The 20,959-nt window shown below is 45.1% G+C and overlaps 1 protein-coding gene across 1 annotated transcript in view; it reads right to left on the bottom strand.

Annotated features, from left to right (window-relative positions):
• The window catches only part of ATP8A2 (ATPase phospholipid transporting 8A2), a 448,688-nt gene that overhangs the window by 349,185 nt on the left and 78,544 nt on the right, over positions 1-20,959 (bottom strand). The window contains exons 3-7 of the mRNA XM_043478109.1: positions 7,174-7,273; positions 6,639-6,737; positions 5,796-5,841; positions 5,089-5,129; positions 1,634-1,707 (exon numbers count right to left, since the gene is read on the bottom strand). Of these exons, the coding sequence (XP_043334044.1) occupies positions 1,634-1,707; positions 5,089-5,129; positions 5,796-5,841; positions 6,639-6,737; positions 7,174-7,273 (360 nt within the window). The remainder of the gene's footprint in view (positions 1-1,633; positions 1,708-5,088; positions 5,130-5,795; positions 5,842-6,638; positions 6,738-7,173; positions 7,274-20,959) is intronic.

The following is a 20,959-nucleotide window of genomic DNA, read 5'->3' on the forward strand; positions in this document are numbered from 1 at the left end:
GAAACCAACATCTGATGTAACATGGGGTGATGGTAAGGGGGAGGCAAGAAAAATAATTCTATATAATCTGAGCTGTTAAAAAATAAAGTAGACGAGTTCTTGCGTTGCAACCAGAGTTCGTGTACTTCTTCTTGTCGACACCACTCATCCCTTAGGTATTCCTGGACCTGCTGGGGCTGGACTCCAGCAGAGGCTGACTTGCCCTTGACCACAAGAGCTGCCTGGATCAGGCCCACACACATGGCATCTGAAGATCATGGCCAGAGGAGCTGAGAAACCAAGGCAGGGGATTGCAGACCTTTTCTTTCTACAGTTTTTATTACGTCTACAGGCAACTTTTAAATCAAAACACCTAATTTCAAGGACAGAAAATTCAAAGAAGAAACGTAAGCATGGCAGAGACTATGCCCCGACTTCGGATATTCAGGTCGAGGCAGCAGAGTTCGGGTTAAGAGAACAGATGCTGTGACCACCGGCCACGTACAGTCTCCTGTGCTGCCCTTCCTGGTGGGGTGGTCTCTGTAAGCTGTCCCTTGTCCCCTCTGCAACCCTTGTTTTCTCATGGACCAAGTAGGGATGTCTAGGGTCGGTGGGAAGATTAGATGCGATAACGGGCTCAGCAGGTGGCTTGGCACAAATGCCAACGAGCATATGGGAAACGCGACGTCTGCTCAGACACGCTGCCTTCAAACCAGGCTTTCTGAGGGTCACATCCAGCCCTCATAACCCAAACCATCAAGCGATCAACGTTTTACTATTTCTGAGAGTTCCTTGGTTACTGATCATTAGGGACAAACATGAGCCCTGCCCCCGTGTATACAGTGCTCTTCCCTCTCTACAGGCCTGGGGTGCTTTTACTAAGCTTTTTATCTCAAGGGGAAAATCCATGCTAAGGCTTAAAATCTGACAAAATGAGTGATTCGGCCCCATAAAAGAAAGTCTGTCTGCGCTCAAATCACACACACCCAGTGTGACAGCTGATTCCCAGCAGCACATCAGTACGGCATCTAGTTTAACCTTGAGCTCAAGTTCAAGTGTATTCTTATCCTGATTTGGGCTTTTCTTCTCTGACAGATATTTTTATGTATCATCCAGGGGAAAGTCAAGGACTGAGATGTCTATCATTTATGCTCCTTGGTGATGACACCTCTGTGACACAAATTACCTAGAAAACAAGGCAATGATGCTTGGACAGAAAAGGGGCAAAATATGGACCATCTGCAAGTCACACGGATGATGAGAAACGCCTGTGGTCGCTGAACCTCTGGCGAAGGGAGGCCTGGATTCTGGGGAAGGCTGCTGGGCTGGACCCTCCATCAGAGCTGGGCCTCAAGTTTCAGAGACTCTGTGACCTGGACGCTACTCAACACATCACTCCGCTGCTCTGAAACGTTTCCCTACCAATAAGTAACAGCCCAGAACAGACATGAGATGAAAACGAGTCAAAAAACAGAAAAGTTCAGGAAAAAGGGCAAGGTGAAGGCAGGACAACGCAAAGGAGTAAAAGAGGAGGAGCCTGGGGGGGTGGTGACCCGGGGGTGGGCGGAAGGCGACCGGAGTCCTCTCCAGGCTCCTGGCGACACCCTGCTGTTCTCAACACCGACTCCAAAGCCGTCCCTCGAGCCCACCTGACCTGGAGGAGAGCAGGACCACGTCTGCTGGAAGGTACTGCCCGTTGACGACCTTGACGATGTCTCCCACGGCCACCTAGAACCCGGGGACAAGGACACAGACGCATGAGAGACAAGAAAGCGCAAAGTGGCTAAACATTTGGAGGAAAAATTACTGTGTAACTGTGCCATGATGTTTAAGGCAGAGAAGCTCAAATTCTTTTCCTCGACAAGAATAAAAACATTTCAATACACACGAATGGTAATACTGCCTTTTTACAATGATGCTGAATGCAGGAGCAGGAGAAGAGAGCTGAGTCAAAACGATCAAGGTCTCACCTTCTCACAGCTATTCATCCACTTACAAACACACGCATGTCCATCCCCACGGCTGTGGACAGCCGGGCGAGTGGCTAAGGGCACAGATCCAGAGCCTGCCTGGATCAATCCCCCTTCCCCAGGGATACCCCTTCCCTGTGAGTGTAAACATTTGACATTTATATCCAATTTAAAGGCAAAAGAAAGGCAAATAATTATAGGAGATCCCATAATGAAGTCAAAGATGACACACACCTATTTTGACAACCAGCACAAGCAAAAGTACTTACGAAAACTGAAAATGTTTTCTTAATGTAAAAACATTTTATGTGAATAGTTTAATTACACAGAAGAAAATCAGAAGCAATTAGTTACGGAAAAAACTAGGAAGGAAAATTACTCATGTTTTCAAAAGAAAAAAGGCCATGAATTTTTTTTTTTTTTTTTAGTTCAAAGTGGGAGGACAGAGAAATTATGGCTTTCCCTTGTCTTTGCTAATGGGGTAGTAATGCTTCTTAGATTAAAAAAAAAAAAGTACTAAGAAGTCTTTTATATACGAGAAACTACTTATTTGGAATTTCATTTGAAAATAGTTTTCTATCTGGTGTTCTTATGTGTGGTCGTCCCTTACGTGTGTAAGATATCTAGAGGAAGGTTTCTCAAGGGGGTAAAGGGCCCCCCCATCGGTCCCTGAATCCCCTCTTGCCTCACAGGGCTGCTCACAGTTCTGAATAAGCGCAGAGGAAGGTCCCGCCAAAGAGCCAGGGTCACAGAGACGCCCCCGAAGCTGCCGCTGCAGCTGAAGAACCAGAACGGCCAAGTCCAGCTTACAAGTCTCAGGCTCAAGTCGTGTTGCTTGGGGACCCGCGAGGCAGCCAGCTCCCCACGCCTGACCCACCCCCGCCACACATCACCGAACCTCTCATCACCTGTCCTCTCACACCTTCTCAGCCTCGCTCTGAGCAGCTCTGCGGATGCACCGGCTCTCCACCACCTCTAATTTTGCCCAGTTAGCTCTTCACTGCAGCATCTGTGAAGCAAGCCTTTCCTGACCTGAACCGGTGGGTCCAGACCACGTGTCCCTCCCTGACGGCCCTGGGCATCTGAAGCAGGCCTCACCCCAGGGCTCAGTGTCCACACAGCATCCTGTTTACCTGCCCATCACTTCCACTACACCTGTGATTCTGGAGTGGGATCCCCGGACCAACAGCATCAACCTCACCGAGGAACTCTTAAAAATGCAAATTCTGAGGCCCCAGCCTGGAGTTGCTGGATAAAAGGGTCTGAGAGAGGGGTCCAGGACATCACTGGACCAGCCCGCCAGGCAACTGGGGTGCCAGCTGAAGCCTGACCACTTAAAACCCTTCTAAGGGCAGGTGCCAGGCTTAATTCTTATCTGCATTTCAGCGCCTAAGACTGCCTCTGGTCCATGCTCTTCATGCTTCATGCTAAGTCGCTCAGTCATATCTGACTCTGTGCAACCCCATGGACTGCAGCCCGCCAGGCCCCTCTGTCCATGGAATTCTCCAGGTAAGAATACTGGAGTGGGTTGCCATGCCCTCCTCCAGGGGATCTTCCCTACCCAGGGATCAAACCCATGTCTGTTACATCTAACCTGCATTGGCAGGCAGGTTCTTTACCACTAGCACCACCTGGGAAGTCTGGTCCATGCTAAGAGATCCAATTAATAAGCACAATGCATTTTTAACTGAAATAAAAATGCATGTGGCAAAGCATATAACAGGTATTTGTTTTGTTTCTTCTCCTCTTCCAGCAAACGTGTGTGGGAAACAGTAAGGAGATTTAGGAATCTGAATCCGTCCGCTCCTAGATCCAAAGTTCTGAGCTCATTGCTCCAATTTCAAGCAGTGTCAGGAGATCCCAAATTCAAATAATTCTCCACTCTGGCCAGGATGACTGCCTTTCCGGAGAGCAGGTGGGGAGTGGCAGCAGGGACTTTGGGGACAGAAAAGCCATTCCTCAGTGCCTGGGAGGTTTTCGAGTTTCTCTAGTACTGGGAGCATTGCCACCCTCTGTGGAGGCAAGAATTTCCAACCACTTGACGGAGAGCCATCCCACTTCCTAATGAGATCCAAGTGAGATCAGTTAGTATTTACAGGACAGGACCTCTGGGTGTCTACCAGGTTAAGGTGCTCTACCAGGGGGCTTAATGGATCATCAGCAACAAAGTTAAAAGAAAAGAACTACAATGAAGGCTGCATTACCACATCTCGGGCATCCTGGAGACTCACAAGGTTATAGAGACATTTTGAAACGTTGCTTATTAAATGCTTAGCGAGAGAAACTATTACAAGTCACCCTTCTAAAAGACAGTCTTCTTCTGAAATGAAGATAGTCAGCTTTGCATCTTGGAATCATGAGTCACACTCCAAGAACATCTTGTGACCGTTAAGCTCCAGTCACAACAGACACTCCCTGAAAAAGCCAACTTTAGTAGACATGAAATACCCAGATGGCACAGCAGATCCTTTCTCAGTCTTCTATTTCTCACTAGCAACAACCAAATCACCAGGCCGTTCTCAAGCCCTGCCAACCCCAACCTCCAGGCGTGTGGATGCAAAGCCTTCTTGCTCTTGTAAAGCTAAAAGCATCAACAACTCTCAGCCTCAGGACCAACACAAGACGATTCCAAACCCCGACTCCATCACTTCAAATTTAGTGCTAATCAGTCCCAAACCCTTTCCACCAAAAATGTCAGAAGTGAGACTCTCAAAAGTTAAAAAAAAAAAAAAAATCTTAAAAAAATTGAACTGACACTAAGATAGCAACAGAAGACCAGAGGAAAATGTTTCTTGAACTGGGTTTAGAAACTAGAAAATGCTGTGAATTTTCAGAAACATCCATCAAGAGCAATGAATTTCCCAGCTCTGAGCCGACATGGGGGAACACCTAGAAGATCCAGGAACAAAGGATACACACACCCGTTCTAGGGAAGTCTCAGGGGAAAACCACCCTGCCTCACTTACCTGAAATGGACATGGCTTGTGTCCTAACACAAACCGTACTCCAAAATCTACAGTAACAATTAATTACAAGTCTCCAAGACAGTACTTTCTGGCATATCTGCCATCACAATATTGTAAGGTAATTATCCTCCAATTAAAATACATAAATTAAAAAAAATAAAATCAGTCTTTACCTCTTTCCACACAATGGTTTGCCACATACCATTCCTTAACACTAAAAAAGAAAAACAAAACAATGTATTGGTTAATACTGGTGATAATCAGAATAAAATCAGCTTTCCAAACTCCAAAAGGCTTCTTTTAAAATTCCACTTATTAATTCCAATATACCATATCCTTAGACATAAAGGTGTAACACCACCACTCCCCAAAACAGAGCCCCATCAGGGTACTTACATACCATATATTCAGCAATGAACACACATAAATACATGTATATGCAAGGAAGTTACATCTATGCATATTTAGCCCATATGAAGTAAAGTACATCACTGTGCTGCTATAAGATTTTACCAAAGCACATATGCACCCCCTAATAACACAGAGCTACTGTTCTAGAAATGCTAGAATAAGTAGACAGAGGTAGGGAGCAACTACAAAGCCAGAGTATGAATGCTTTGACTTTTTACAGACACAAAGTATGTCTCGCTCCTGAAAACTACCATCTTTTCTTAAATTTTACACAAATCCTATTTAAATCTTAACTACCAGGACTCAACTTCTGTTGGACTCATCTGTCATTTTGCTATTTTTAATGTATTTTATAGATTACTTCCCTCAATTTATCTCAACACCGTTAATTACCAATTTAAAATTCCTTAAGTGCAAGTCTTGTTCTTAAGTTTTCTAGCAGAAAAAGTGAGTCAGCCTGGAATCTTACCTATGGTTTTCTTTTTGTTAACTGCATTGTCTGCCTTATGTCGCTTCTGTTACAGAAAGGAAGAAAGATGTTAGTTTCAAAAGTTTCAAATGAATAACTGAAACAGCGAACAATAAGACTGGGCAAAAACAGCACAAAGAAGGCAACTGGCAGGAACACTAATGTCCTAAAATTCAGTTCGATGGACAAGGTCACTCACTAAATTCAGAGGCTAACACAGTAACAATAAATGAGGTTTAAATGCCTACATTTTGGCTATAGCAAGGAACAAGCACTTAGAAGTATAAAACTTTTACTCCTAGATTATTTTAGATTGAACAAAAAGAATTATTCTACATGATTACCAACAAACAACAGAGTTCATTTTATTAATAAAGAACTTTATGGATAAAGTACCTTGGCTTTGATTTATATTGCATTGATTCATTTATCTATTTCCAGAAAAAATGTGTGTGCACGTATGAGAGAGAGGGGGAGACAGACAGAGAGGAAGGGAGAAGAGAGAACCTGAAAAGAAGACAGAAAACAGAGGAGAGTATGAGCCAGTGAACTTGGAGACACTGACACAAGGATGAGAGGGAGAAGAGTCTTGTAAAAATAACCTCAGTGCTGCTACCCTAGACAACCTGACATCAGTCAACACAGACTGAACTACTTCTGTCCCACTGTATGGGTATTTCAGACAGTGTGTGTGCACATTTTCTTCCCCAAAATACCATCACAAGCCTTGAGAGGCTGGTTAGCCTACAGACCAATTTTTCTTCCTGAAAGACTCCAAAGCAACAAGTAAGTTGTAAGTTACAGTCAATACAGTGTTGTTATTAGCCGAAAGCAAAAACTTACAAAATCTTCTACAATCTCTTTGATGCCTGCGATGGTTAAAATAATGATCAATGGCACCAGGGTGGTGTATCTTCCTGTTGGAGATACATCTGGAATTTGCTGTAAGATAAAAAGACCACAAGTAGGGACTGGGCACATTACAATCCTCTCCACGAAAAAGAAAATACAGCGCACATTCCTCACTCTTCTGTAGTTCTGTTCCTTTTCTGTTGCAAAGTGATTACCTTATTTTAAAATCTAGCTGAGTGTGTTACATGTCTTTAAAATTTTACCCGACATCTCTGTGTTTGGAACAAAAATAGGGTTAAAGTGGGACCCCACAATCATATTTCAATGCCTCTTTTCACAACTGCAATTCCCTTAAGCAAACACCTAAAGAACTCTACCTTTATGCAAATATCGCATTCATGCAAACAGTGACTGGATGAAGGAAGCAAATTTCATCAAGTATGATAACACTTTCTCAGTTAAGTGACCTTTCAGCAAGAGCTTATTTTGCATGCAATTAAAGCTATGAATTTTAAATAAACGTCACCTGTAATAAGGCAATGAAGAGGAAGAAGGCATTGGCAGCTCTCCTGATCTGCTCGTACAAGAATCGAGGTAGAAACGTCACCACGCTGTACTTGGCCGTACTGTGAGGGCAAGGGACAACACTGCTATCAGGTATAGACAGAAATTCTACACAATGAAAACAAAGATCCCAAAATTACACGAGTAACTGTAAGAACAAAATATTTCAAAACTCAGGATAAGAAGATTGCTGTGCTGGCCTACTCCTACGAAGCTTCATTGTGTAAAAAGACACCTTTCCTAAGAAAATCTTCTGATGTGATCTCGGCTTTCAGACTTTGATGGATATGTGTTTGATTATTGCCACACAGTGTAAGCAGGGACATGAACCCACCTTCTGGGAGCCTCGGGCTGTGAACAGAGTGAGTGTGCAAATGATGTTTTTAAAGATAAAGGCATGTGTCAAAGGTCACAAAACAGAAAGAGGCACATGTTCCCAACGCAGTAAGATATGAATACAGAGAGGTGAAGCATCAACTGAGAAACTCACAATCAAGGGAGAATTATCACCCTGGGATTGGCGATGCACTAGAATTCTCATTACACAGTCACTGATTCAATGTAGAAAGTCAACTCTGCTGAACATGGTAACAGGTGCATGGTTGGCTGTTTAATGTACCTCTCTGAGCACTCACCACAGACACTTTACGCCACTTCCACACACCCTTCAGTCAGCCACGGTCATTCACATTCCAGCTTCCACGGCCAATGTCCTGCGCTTCCATGTGGTGTCTCCAGGACTAAATGGTCCTACCCATCTTACCCTTCCATGAAGTCTGGTCCAATTCGAAGGCTCTTCCCCCAAGTCATAGTGTGGTGTTTACACCTCTGTTACACAGTCTCTGCTTTGCTTTGTATTATATTTATCTACTCCCAGAATAGACTCTGGGAATAATAAGATTATTTTCTTTACTAAAAAAAAAAAAAAAAAGAACTAACAGACCCAAAATGGAGTCACTAGTGCTCAGCCCACATCTCCAAACCAAGACTCAATGCCAGATCTAACGGATGAGTTTCAGCCTCTCTCAGGAATGTATTCTCAACCAGTCTGGAGTCACCTGCTGAGCACTCGGGAGTAATCTGCCTGACAGGCCCCCATGCTGTCCCCCCAAAGGAAGGTGACTTTGTCCCCAACAACCTATTCTTTGCTAGCAGCCTCTTTGCCTGCTCCTATCTGCTTATAAAAGTCTTCCACTTTGCACAGCTCTTCAGAGCTCCTTTCTATCTGCTCAATGGAATGCTGCCCAACTCATGAATCATTGAATAAAGCCAGTAAGATCTTTAAAATTCACTCAGTTGAATTTTTTTTAAACAACTTTGACTTCGTATATTCCTGGCACGTAGCAGATAATCAATGAACCATGAAATAATGAAAAGGCCTGAACTAGAGATCTGAGGGATAAAATTAACCATGCCTCCTTTAGCTGCTCAAAGGCTCATCCATAAAAGTACCTGCCTGAGTCCTAGCTCACCTTCTGAAGCCAACTCTTATCTGAGATACAGTCTCGAGAGATTTTCTAGGTTTAAAATACACTGATGCTGAAGCCGCAACTCCAATACTTTGGCCACCTGATGCGAAGAACTGACTCATTAGAAAAGACTGTGATGGTGGGAAAGATTGAAAGCAGGAGGAGAAGGGAATGACAGAGGATGAGATGGTTGGATGGCACCACCGACTTGATGGACATGAGTTTGAGCAAGTTCCGGGAGTTGGTGATGGACAGGGAAGCCTGGCATTCTGCAGTCCATGGGGTCACAAAGAGTCGGACATGACTGAACTGAACTGAAAATACACCTCAGTTAGAAGCACCAGACAGAAGAGCCAAGGGCTCAGAAGACAGGCCACCTGAGGCACAGGTCCTTAAGACCGTGTCCTTAAAGACCTAACAGTGACCAAACCTGGGAGGACAGAAGGAAACATGAAAGCAGACAAGTCAAACAGCACAGCAGCCACAGGCCATCTGATGGAGCTGAGCAGCGGCTCCGTGGGCTATCTGCGGCCACTGCCTCAGGGAAGACCTAGGACCACAGCCTGGGGTTTCATTTTACGGTGATTACCATCATCCTTGAGTTATCTTTAGCCTTCTTCTGCGTAAGGTGCTGTGATATTGTCCTTCATCACAAGAAACATGTATTTGGTTTTTATCCCAGTTTCTGGCACAGAGCTCCCAAAACCCTGGGGACTGCCACAGTGTTGAGAGAGAGAGATAAAGGTATCTTTTGTTACCTCAATGAGGTGACTCATGGAAAGCCCCTAGGATGCTGGCTGGTTCCCAAAGGAACCAACCACATGATCAGAGGGTTGGAAATTTCAGTCCTGCCCCCTCCTAAGAGAGAAGAGGGACTGGAGATTGATTTCAATCACCAACAGCCAATGATTCACTCAACTGTGTGTTTGCAATGAAGCCTCCGTAAGAACCCAGAAGGAGAGGCTTTGGAGAGCTGGAGGCCTGAGGGAAGATCTGATGTAGCGATTCAAGTCTGTAGACCATCTGCTGGCAGAATTGCTTCTTCCTCAGTGAGGTGACTCTTTGTTCATTAATGCTGTCAGCTGATCTGACAAGGTCCACCTACATTACCGTGGGTAATCTGCCTTATTCAAAGCCCATCAATTTAAATGTAAACCTCATCCAAAAGGCACCTTGAAAGAAACATCTAGAGACATGTTTGGCCAGATATCCAGGTGCCATGGCCCAGCCAAAATGACATGGAAGATTAACCATCGCATATATATCCTGATTCAGTGGGACTTCCCTGGTGGCTCAGACGGTTAAGAATCTGCCTGCAATGCAGGCTACATGGGTTCCATCCCTGGGTCAGGCAGATTTGCTGGAGAAGGGAATGGCAACCCACTCCAGTATTCTTGCCTGGAGAATTCCATGGACAGAGGAGCCTGGTGGGTTACGGTCCGTGGGGTCACAGAGAGTCAGACATGACTGAGCAACTAACTTCCTGATTCAGTGGGTCTGGCGTGGGTCTCAGATTTTGCATTTCTAACAAGTTCCCAGGTGAGACCAGAGCTGCTGGTCTGAGGACCACAGTTTGAGTGGCAGCTACCCCTGAGGAGGTAGACGTATTCAAATCTCACATTTGAGTTCAGTCCAGCTGAACATTACATGATGTAATGGGATGGGAGATCTTTACCATCACTGCCCCGGGTGAAGAACACGTACAGGATGACCAGGGTGAAGGAAGAGCTTCCCAACAGAAGAGTCTGTCCACGGGGTGAGCTCACTGACCCCACAACGTTCCCCCTCAGTCTGCAGGCAGCAGCACCCCTGAGAACATGGCCCAGCGTCGGCTGCCAGCGAATCTCAGGCACTGAGCGAGTCCACAGGGCCTGGGGCACGGGGAGAAGTGACCAGGAGAAAACAGAACCGTACCCTGTCATTCAGTCCATCTAAACACCTGTCAAACCAGTGTTTCCTGAAATCGGGTGACATGAAGAATGACCAGGGGCTTGACAAAAATCCACCCATGCATCCACAGGTATGTCCCGAGCCCCATTTATGTACCAGGCACTGGGCCGGGCACTGTGGGAAACCGGAGGGTCACAAAACCATAGTCTCAAGGGAATTACATTCTAGAGGAAAGTGAGATTTAAAAACCAATGCATGGCAGGATAGATGATGATGAATACCATGGAGGGAAACAGACCAGGGATGGAGGGCGGGGGAAGAGGTTACTTTCAATGGTGATAAGGGACCATGTCGCTGAGAAGGTGACCTGTGAGCAAAGGCCTCTCTGGGGGCCTGACTCAGCAGGGCAGGAACTTGGCTACATGTGCGGTGGATACACACCTTGCGGAAACTCTTACAATGTGGCAAGTGTGGGAAATAACCCATCAGAAAATAGGGCCGGGAGAAATGTGGGTCGGGGGCTCCCTACCCATCACAAGTCACAAGCACTTACAGAATCTGACCTCCAGAAGGCAGCCCCAGGACCAACCCTGAAATGATGTCTGAGTGCGAATTTTCAGCTGGGAGAAAAATTCAAGTTGATTTCCAAAGGCAAATCTAAAAATTCAACAGCTGCTCAAAGTGTAACTTCCCTGAATAACAAGCCTCCAGAAACCCAGGAACCAAACTAGCTTACACTCTACGTGTGAACAGTAAACACACACTGGGGTGTTTTCCTTCTCTGGCCCTACACAAATAAATTTCTTGCATGAGCCTAATGTACCCGAGCTGTTCAATGTTTACTGGAAGAGCAGGAGCCTGTTTAAACCCCTTCACCTCTTTGAGCTGGCCAGGGGCTCTAACACCCTGTTCTGATACCCTCCACTCTCCCCAGCTCCCTGCAGGAGACCTTCCACCTTTCTGCTCTCACATACTCAATGAGAAAGAAGTTCTGAATTACTGGAGGAAGAAGACATGTCCTCAGTCATTCATGTCCTCATAAACAGCTTCATTCATTTACCCCTTCATTCATTTATTCCATTTATTCCATGGAACAGTCCATGTGATGTTCCAGGCCAGAATACCGGGGTAGGTAGCCGTTCCCCTCTCCAGGGGGTCTTCCCCACCCAGGGATCGACCCCAGGTCTCCCTCACTGCAGGCAGATTCTTTACCAGATGAGCTACCAGGGAAGCCCAGTAATACTGGAGTGGGTAGCCTATCCCTTATCCAGCAGATCTCCCAACCCAGGAATCAAACCAGGGTCTCCTGCATTATAGGCAGATTCTTTACCAGCTGAGCTATCAGGAAAGCCCTATTTACCCCTTAAGAGTCCATTATTCTCTAACCCAGATCACTCTATGCAAAGCCCCCAGGAGACCCCCTGCCATTCTCATTGACACCTGGTCTCACCACACACCTAGGGCTCACCCAGGAAGACATGCCGATAGATGGCCAGGCCCACCATCCCCTCCCCGGGCTGGGACTCCTGGTGTGTTGTCAACCACCCCTCCCAAATTATATTCTGGAAATCTCAAATGCAAAAATCCCTGTTAATCACCAGTGCCCATCCACATGAATATAAGACCACTAGAAAGTTTTACCTCATTTTACTAAACTACTAAAATTTTACCAGTTGCACATCAGAGGTTAATTAACTCATTTCAAAATGTTGACATGTTTATTTTCAACACTTCTCTGATTTTTTGGTCTATAGCTGGGAAACAAGTGCTAAATACTGCCTGGCCTCATTGCCTGGACCAGAATGTAGTCATGAGACCAGCAGTGCTATTAGTGCTATAATTATTTATAGCCTTTATTATAGATCATGCCAGCTGAAAGATCAGCCTAATCTTTATAACACACATTCAATGAGAAAAATGGGCTGAATTTTAATCAGCTTATAAATAAACCTTTGAAAGTTAGATACCCTCATAATTTCTATTAAACAGCATGAGAGTCTTGTTCCTTTCACATTCCTAATTTGGTTTTCTTTACTCAGTACATTATTCAATGAATAGCTTTGGCCATAAAGCAATTTATTTTCCATAGAAACATGGACTGAGAAGAAGATAACAAAGAGAAGATAGCATCTTGAGCATGGTACTTTCTGCCAAGCAAGTCTTTCAGTGCAGAAAACTCTTAGGTAAGCATTCTCAAAGGTCTGACGTTAGATGCTGATGGCTAACATCTTTAAACACAGCACCATGAAAGAGTAGGTTAGATTCATCTGCTTTACAAGAAAACGTATGAACTTTATGAGGTAAAATCAAATGGAAAGAAGTTCTGAGACTCATTCAATTTTGCATCACAAATCTCCAAGGATCCTTTTCCATGAGAAGTCTCATCTTCAGTAAAAAAAAAAAACAAAACAGAAAAAAAAACAGCAGATACTTATGAAACTATCTGTCTTAAAGGCAGGTAAGCACAGAAGTGGTCACAGTTGAGGCCCAATCCTACCACTGGGCCACAGAAAGAAAGCAATATGGGTCAGTCCACTGAATTACAACACCCTTGGCCCTTTGCTCAGAATTCACTATATTCTTTCCAAACCCAGGGCAACAAGCCCTCTCAGAAGGGAAGGATTAAGGCTGCCCTAGATGTCAAACAAGGTGTGACCAGACTCTGACACTGAGTTATAAAAACAGAAGCATCCAAGTCCACCGCGCACATCTCTGCCCTCAGTCAAGGAGGCAGTGGTGCTGCGGGTCGCAAGGGGAGGGCACGTGACTAGTCCAAGAGGTCACTTCCCAGTGGGCAGAGTCTGTGAGCTCCAACAGTGAGCGACAGCTACCTGGAGACCAGGAGGAGGTGGAATCAGGGTGCAGGGCTCACACAGAAACCTCACTCAGGGCTGGTGTAAAGCAAAAGTCTGTCTGTCCTTTATCATTGTGTGGATGTGTGTGTGCACGTGTGCGCATGCATGTACTCAGTCAGGTCCAACTGTTGGTGACCCCATGGACTGTAGCCCTCCAGGCTCCTCTCTCCATGGGATTCTCCAGGCAAGAATACTGGAGTGGGTTGCCATGGCCTCCTCCAGGGGATCTTTCCCGACCCAGGGATCGAATCTGCGCTTCTTGCATCTCCTGTATTGCAGGCAGATTCTTTACTGAGCCACCTGAAGCTCTAGTTTATTTTTGTCAACTTCTCACATAATTGCCAAACTTAATCCAAATGTTCAATTTTAGTGACAGATTTCCTTTTGGGTTCTGTGCAATTTCTTACATGCAGGATGAGCTAAGGATACAACTGGACTTTCCAGAAGTGAATACAACCACGGAGGCGACTGCCTGAAATTTAACACAGAGACATGAGGAGTGTCAAGTCTCCACGAGTGGATTTGAGAGCAACAACGGCCCAGTCTCAAGGGGACCTGGCTTCTGACACCCAACTGTGAAATGGACACACACATGTTATACTTCTGCCTACTCAGGCACCGTTAAAATAGTAGGAAAGAATGCCATGTGTTTAAAATTGAGGAATGAAATTATTAGCTAAGGCGATTTTTTTCCCCCTGAAATAGACTCCTTTCTGCTTCTGGCAAAAAATGACATCTACTCACCTCTAAGATGCCTTCTGAAAATGAGCTGTGGTTTGAGAGGGATCTACAAAGGTCAGTCTAGTCAAGGCTATGGTTTTTCCAGTGGTCATGTATGGATGTGAGAGTTGGACTACAAGGAAAGCTGAGCACCGAAGAATTGATGCTTTTGAACTGTGGTGCTGGAGAAGACTCTTGAGAGTCCCTTGGACTGCAAGGAGATCCAACCAGCCCATCCTAAAGGAGATCAGTCCTGGGTGTTCATTGGAAGGACTGATGTTGAAGTTGAAACTCCAATACTTTGGCCACCTCATGCGAAGAGTTGACTCATTGGAAAAGACCCTGATGCTGGGAGGGATTGGGGCAGGAGGAGAAAGGGATGACAGAGGATGAGATGGCTGGATGGCATGACTGACTCGATGGGCATGAGTTTGAGTAAACTCCGGGAGTTGGTGATGGACAGGGAGGCCTGGCGTGCTGCGATTCATGGGGTCGCAAAGAGTCGGACACGACTGAGCAACTGAACTGAACTGAACAGAGGCACTGTGGCCTTCTGGTCCCAAAGAGGATCAACCCAGAGAGAACACACCAAGAAAGACTGCAATTTCAATGAGGCAAAAATTAAAGAGAATATTAAAAGCAGCAAAGGAAAGGCAACTTAAGTTACATACAAGGCAACTCCCATAAGGTGATCGGGTCTTTTCAGCAGAAACTTTGCAGGCCAGAAGGGAGTGACACAATATATTTCAAGGGATGAAAGGGTAAAACCTACAACCAAGACTATTCAATCCAACAAGGCTGAATTCAGATTTGATTAAGAAATCAGAAGTTTTACAGACAAGCAAAACCATGGAGAGTTCAGCACCAAGCTAACTTTATAAAAAATTGTAAAAGGAACATTTCTAAGCAGAAAAGGCCACAACTAGAAATATGAAAGTCACCAAAGAAAAAATTATTAGTTAAGGCAAATATGAAGCTGAAGTGCCAATACTTTGGCCACCTGATGCAAAGAGCCAACTCACTGGAAAAGACCCTGATGCTGGGGAAGATTGAAGATGGGAGGAGAAGGGGACGACAGAGGATGAGATGGTTGGATGGCATCACTGACTCAATGGACATGAATTTGAGCAAACTCTGGGAGATAGTGAAGGACAAGGGAGTCTGGTGTGCCGCAGTCCATGGGGTTACAAAGAGTCAGACTTGACTGAACAACTGAACAACCACAAAAGGAAAGTACACAGTAAAGGTAATAAATCAGCCATATATAAAGCTAGTAGGAAGGTTAAAAACATTAGTAGTGATGTCTATATCCACAATAATTATTAAGGAATACACAGAAAGATATAAAATATGTTGTCAAAACAGTTCACCTTAAACAGTATTATACATCAGTTATATCTCAGTACAGATAGAAGAAAAAATAAAAACACTTTAAAAATAAGGTACAGTGAGAGGCTGCAAAATATAAATATATAATGTTCTGATGGAAAAATAAGAATTGATATGTAAAAAAAAATTCCAGTAGAAAAATAACACAGGGAAAGTAACTTGCATTAGAAAAGAGACGAACATGATACACTGCTTCATTAATTCATCCCAAAGCAAATGAGTTAAATATCCATCTACAAGAGAATTCAGAGAGATTTCTTCTAAATCTAGTTTAGAAACATGGTGGAAACCACCAAAAGAATTAAAAACAGTGGTTGCCTTTGGTGAAGTAAAATCAGAATGGGAGAGATGAGGCTGGAGTTACTGATTTTCATGCTAAGCTTCTATAGCATTTGAACTTTTAACTACCTTCATGTATGATTTTATAAATAAATATTTTAAATAAGAATAGTACCCAGATGTAACTGTCAAGGGAACTATCGGTTCTTCTGTTTTAAGCTAATTTCAGGAATGGCCGCATATAAGGAGTTGCTTATTAGAACATGAAATCAGGCTGAAGACCTAAGTTATTCACATAGTACCTCCTAGCACAAAACAATCTATTGACACTCATCTCTGACAGTGATTGCTATGGTCACTCTCTTCTGCCAGCAGCTTCTGGGCCTCTGGTGAGGGATAAAAGGAAGGGAGTTTTAAACTGCCCTCCATGAGCCTAATGAGGAGCGGACATCAGCCCAGAAACCCAGGTACAAGGCATTTTCCCACTGGTCCCTTTGAGAAGAGCAGTCTGGCTTTCAGGATGGGAGCCTCAACCCTGTAACTCAGCCCACAGAAGCAACAAGAGCAAAGTTCCTCCCCCTTAAATGGAAATCATTTATTCTGAAGAGTATCGAGCTCTTCCTCAGTTCCCTTGCTTCCTGTCATCCTCTGCCAAATTCTTAGAACATCTTTCTTTCTTCTTCTCAAACCACATCCTTCTCTTCTGAGCCAACAGCCCAAGGGGTCATCTTCCCTGCAAGCTTTTCCCTATGCATGCCTTCCCAACACAATCATTTCAGCTGCGTGTGTCAATGTGGGTGGGGGGTTGAGGACGGGTAGGGGGGAGAGAGAAAAAGCAATTCCATCTGCTCTTAGCGGTGGGCTCAATGAGCCACATCAAAGACCCACTCCCTTAACCACCTGTGCTTGCCTTGCAGGTGGAGAACGCGCACCCCGCACAACAGCAACGCAGCGCCCTCTGCTGGCTGGTCATCACAGCGGCGTTTCTGCCGGTAAACCTCACTGCTCCATCCAGCCTGAGCCAGACCTGGGTCCTCAGTCATTCCTAACAAAGCCTCAGAGGACCAGTATTTAATGAAGAAAGTTCACATTTTATTTAATTTTAATAGTTTGTCCATGTGAATTCACTGGATAAGTCTCTGGCGAGTTCCTTGGTCAGCAAGGTGATCAAACCAGTCAATCCTAAATGATATCAACCCTGAGTAAAATCACTGCGGATGGTGACTGCAGCCATGAAATTAAAAGACACTTGCTCCTTGGAAGAGGTGAGTGAAAAAGCTGGCTTAAAACTCAACATTCAAAAAACTAAGAACATGGCATCCGGTCCCGTCACTTCATGGCAAATAGATGGGGAAACAATGAAAGCAGTGACAGACTTTATTTTCTTGGGCTCCAAAATCACTGCAGATGGTGACTGCAGCCATAAAATTAAGATGCTTGCTCCTTGGAAGAAAAGCTATGAAAAACCTAGACATTAAAAAGCAGAGACATTACTTTGCCAACAAAGGTCCGTCTAGTCAAGGCTATGGTTTTTCCAGTGGTCATGTATGGATGTGAGAGTTGGACTATAAGGAAAGCTGAGCACCAAAGAATTGATGCTTTTAAACTGTGGTGTTGGAGAAGACTCTTGAGAGTCCCTTGGACTGCAAGGAGATCCAACCAGTACATCTTAAAGGAAATCAGTCCTGAATATTCATTGGAAGGACTGATGCTGAAGCTGAAGCTCCAATACTTTGGCCACCTGATGCGGAGAACTGACTCATTGGGAAAGACCTTGATGCTGGGAAAGATTGAAGGCAGGAGAAGAAGCAGGCAGCAGAGGATGAGATGGTTGGATGGCATCACCAACTCAGTGGACATGAGTTTGAGCAAACTCTGGGAGATAGTGAAGGACAGGGAAGCCTGGCGTGCTATAGTCCATGGAGTGGCAAAGAGTCAGAAACAACTGAGCAACTGAACAACAACAATACTGACTTGTGGCCACTAAACATTTTAAAAATAAACTATTCTAGTTCATTCCTGAATGTGAATTTGTTAGTTGGTCAGTCGTGTCCAACTCTTTGCGACCCTGTGGACTGCGGCCCACCAGGCTCCTCTGTCCATCGGATTTCCCAGGCAGGAATACTGGAGTGGTTTGTCATTTCCTTCTCTAAGGGGTCTTTCTGAACCAGCGATCAAACCTGGGTCTCCTGCATTGCAGGCAGCTTCTTTATCATCTGAGCTCTAAGTAATCCTAAAATTTTTTCTCATCTTTTCATTTAATTTACTCATTTAAATATTCAGATCCAGATTTTGTGGGATTGAGAATATGATTTGTATATAATAGGCATACAACTTGAGAATCTCAGTTTTTTAAAAAAAAAACACAAAATCACCAGAACAAAACAAAGTACAAAAGTGAATACTTATTTAGAATGAGGGGGGAAAAGAATTACCAAGTAATTCATGAAAGCTGGTATATACTACACTAACATCCAGAAAACAATATTTTTTATTAAATATGTGGTATTCTATAAAGCTTTTCCCCATATTTCATTGTTTAAATTGATTCTCGCACAACAATTTTGTAGCAGTTTTTATATAAAAAAATATAAAAAGAATTCATTCTTTCCTCTCATATGGTTATTTTTCATTGATCTTTCGGTAATGTTTCTTTCAGCGTCATAATTCAAGAACAGCTGTGCCATGTAAATTTTTATGATTGGTGTCAAATCGAAAGGTACTTCCATCAAATTTCTTCTAGAAATTTGGATGTGGGCAGAAGGTGTCCAAAAGAGAAAATGGGAAGACAGAGGTGACTGCTTTTCAAAACAATTATAAAAATGTCAAAAGCTTCAGATCAGATTTTGTCCTTCTGTTTTCAGTTTTCTAAACACAGATGAAGGTCCTCTGAACACCAGAAAAGCAAAGCTCTTCTAAAAGCCCACGGGTACCAGAGTCCCTGCCCCTCGAAAAATGAAAACAAAGAAACAAACACAGTCTGCGTCCTCCCTGTTCTCTTGTCACACCCGCCTCTCCCATCCGTCTCTGCCAAACCAGCCTCCATACCCTCTGCAGCGGCGGTTTGGTTCCCAGGAAACCTAATTAAATATTTATTCATGTTTCAACCCTCTGCAGCGGCAGGAAGGTCAAAGCTTCCCCCACCCACAAAGCCCCTCGGAGCCCGGTCTCTACCACACCCGGAAGTCACTACTGCCTCAGAGCCAGGCTGGTCTCTTTACTTCATTCCAGCTTTCTTTTTCAACAAAGGTTTAGAAAACACTAATGCATGTTACTCCAGGAAGCAAAGCCCAGCAGACCCTCCACTGTGCAGTGACCCACGTGTCTCCCTGGGTTCTCTGGGCCCCTCTGGAGGGGACAGACCCCTCCCCAGCCTCCGGGGCCCTGCTCCCGCCCCGCCCCCTCCCCACAAGCCCCGCCCCTTCCTCCGAGGCTGTGCCCCGCCCCCGGCCACTGGGGTAATGAGACTTGTTTCACTTGGATCTCCAGCTCACCAGCTGCCCCAGCTCCTCAAGCTCCGCCCTCCCCATCCTCCCTTGGGAAGGGATGGCTCTCCCATCCTGTCCAAGTCCACGGTCGTCCCCTTAACCCCCAGTGCCTCCTCCAGGACTGGGTACTATCAGAAATGTCAACATCTCTGCTCTCCTCTCCTCTTCCTCACTGCTTACCCCTTAGACTATGAACAGGCTCAAAACTCTGCGGCAAGATCTATTTTGATCTAAAATCCTTCAGATCTTCTCCCTTTCATCAACCTCTCTTCATCGACTTATCCCAGAGGAAGGGGCTCCTGCCCACCTCCCTCCCCAGAGGGCCTCCTCCCTGGGGACCACCTTCCCTCCTTCACTGATGGGCACTTAGATGGGACCCTCTCTTGCTCAACGTCCTTGAGCATCTCTCCACTCACTTCCATGTCTCAAACTGCCACCAGGGTGCACATAGTCACCAAGTCCACCTCCAGCCCTGACCTCTACCATAAAAGCCCTCCTTGAACCAGCATGTTCTGGGTTCACCTGCCGGCCCATCCCAGACCTGCCAGGTCAGCGCTGATGGTCCAAGCTGATGGCTCTGCCTCCCATTTCCCACTTGGTTAGTACTTTCATGATGAGCGTCCACAACCATGCTTGAGAGTCCAGAAAAAACAAGAAAGCAAAGAGACCAAACAAACAACAGAGAGGTCAAGTGTCCCTCTGTGAGGAGTCTGTCACTTAGAAAAAGTAAGAACAAGTTCACAAGCAATAACACAAACATGAGCAAAAAGAAAGCAAAGGCTGTTCTGTTCCACCAAAATCAAGTCTGAGGCCAGAACAACCAATATGCATAAAGCTGTGGGCTTCCTAGATGGCCCAGAAGATAAAAGAATCAATGGGCAATGCAAGAGACCTGGGTATGATCCCTGGGCTGGGAAGATCCCCTGGAGAAGGGCATGGCAACCCACTCCAGAATTCTTGTCTGGAGAATCCCATGGACAGAAGAGCCTGGTGGGCTACAGTCCAGGGGGTCACAGTCGGGCACGACTGAGCGACAAACACTTGAGAAATACCAATTAGAGCCAAGTCACCACCAGCGTGGTAAATTCTAGGTACTGACACAGTGTGAAGCAAGTCAAGCAAAAATCCTGAGCACATTGGCCAAAAAATCTGTGACAAGAGGAGACTGATGATATTATCAGACTAACTGGATAGGTAAGAACATAGAATGTCATGTAAAACAGTGGTCCCCAACCTTTTTGGCACCAGGAACCAGTTGTGTGGAAGACAATTTTTCCACGGATGGGGCTGGGGGGAAGGTTTCGTGATGATTCAAGCATATTACATTTACCAAGCACTTTGTTTCTATTATTATTACATTAGCCTCACCTCAGATCATCAGGCATCAGATCCTGGAGGCTGGGGATCCCTGATGTGAAAGTGTGAACAAAGGAACTCCAAGACCTACAGAGAATCTATTTCCTCCCAAGTGCAAAGGGAGACCTAGGCACACCTCTCTCTCCTAGTCTGAGGGAACAAGAAGGAATCCACAACATGCCCACGGGCCACCTGCAACGTCTGCCAACCAGCAAGAGAAACCGATCCCACCCACCTCCAGTGCTAAGGATGGCAGGTGTGGGGGGGGGGGTGTCACAGCAGAAACGGGTTCACAGGTCACA

This window comes from Cervus canadensis, chromosome 9, assembly GCF_019320065.1.
Source record: "Cervus canadensis isolate Bull #8, Minnesota chromosome 9, ASM1932006v1, whole genome shotgun sequence".
Lineage (NCBI taxonomy): Eukaryota > Metazoa > Chordata > Mammalia > Artiodactyla > Cervidae > Cervus > Cervus canadensis.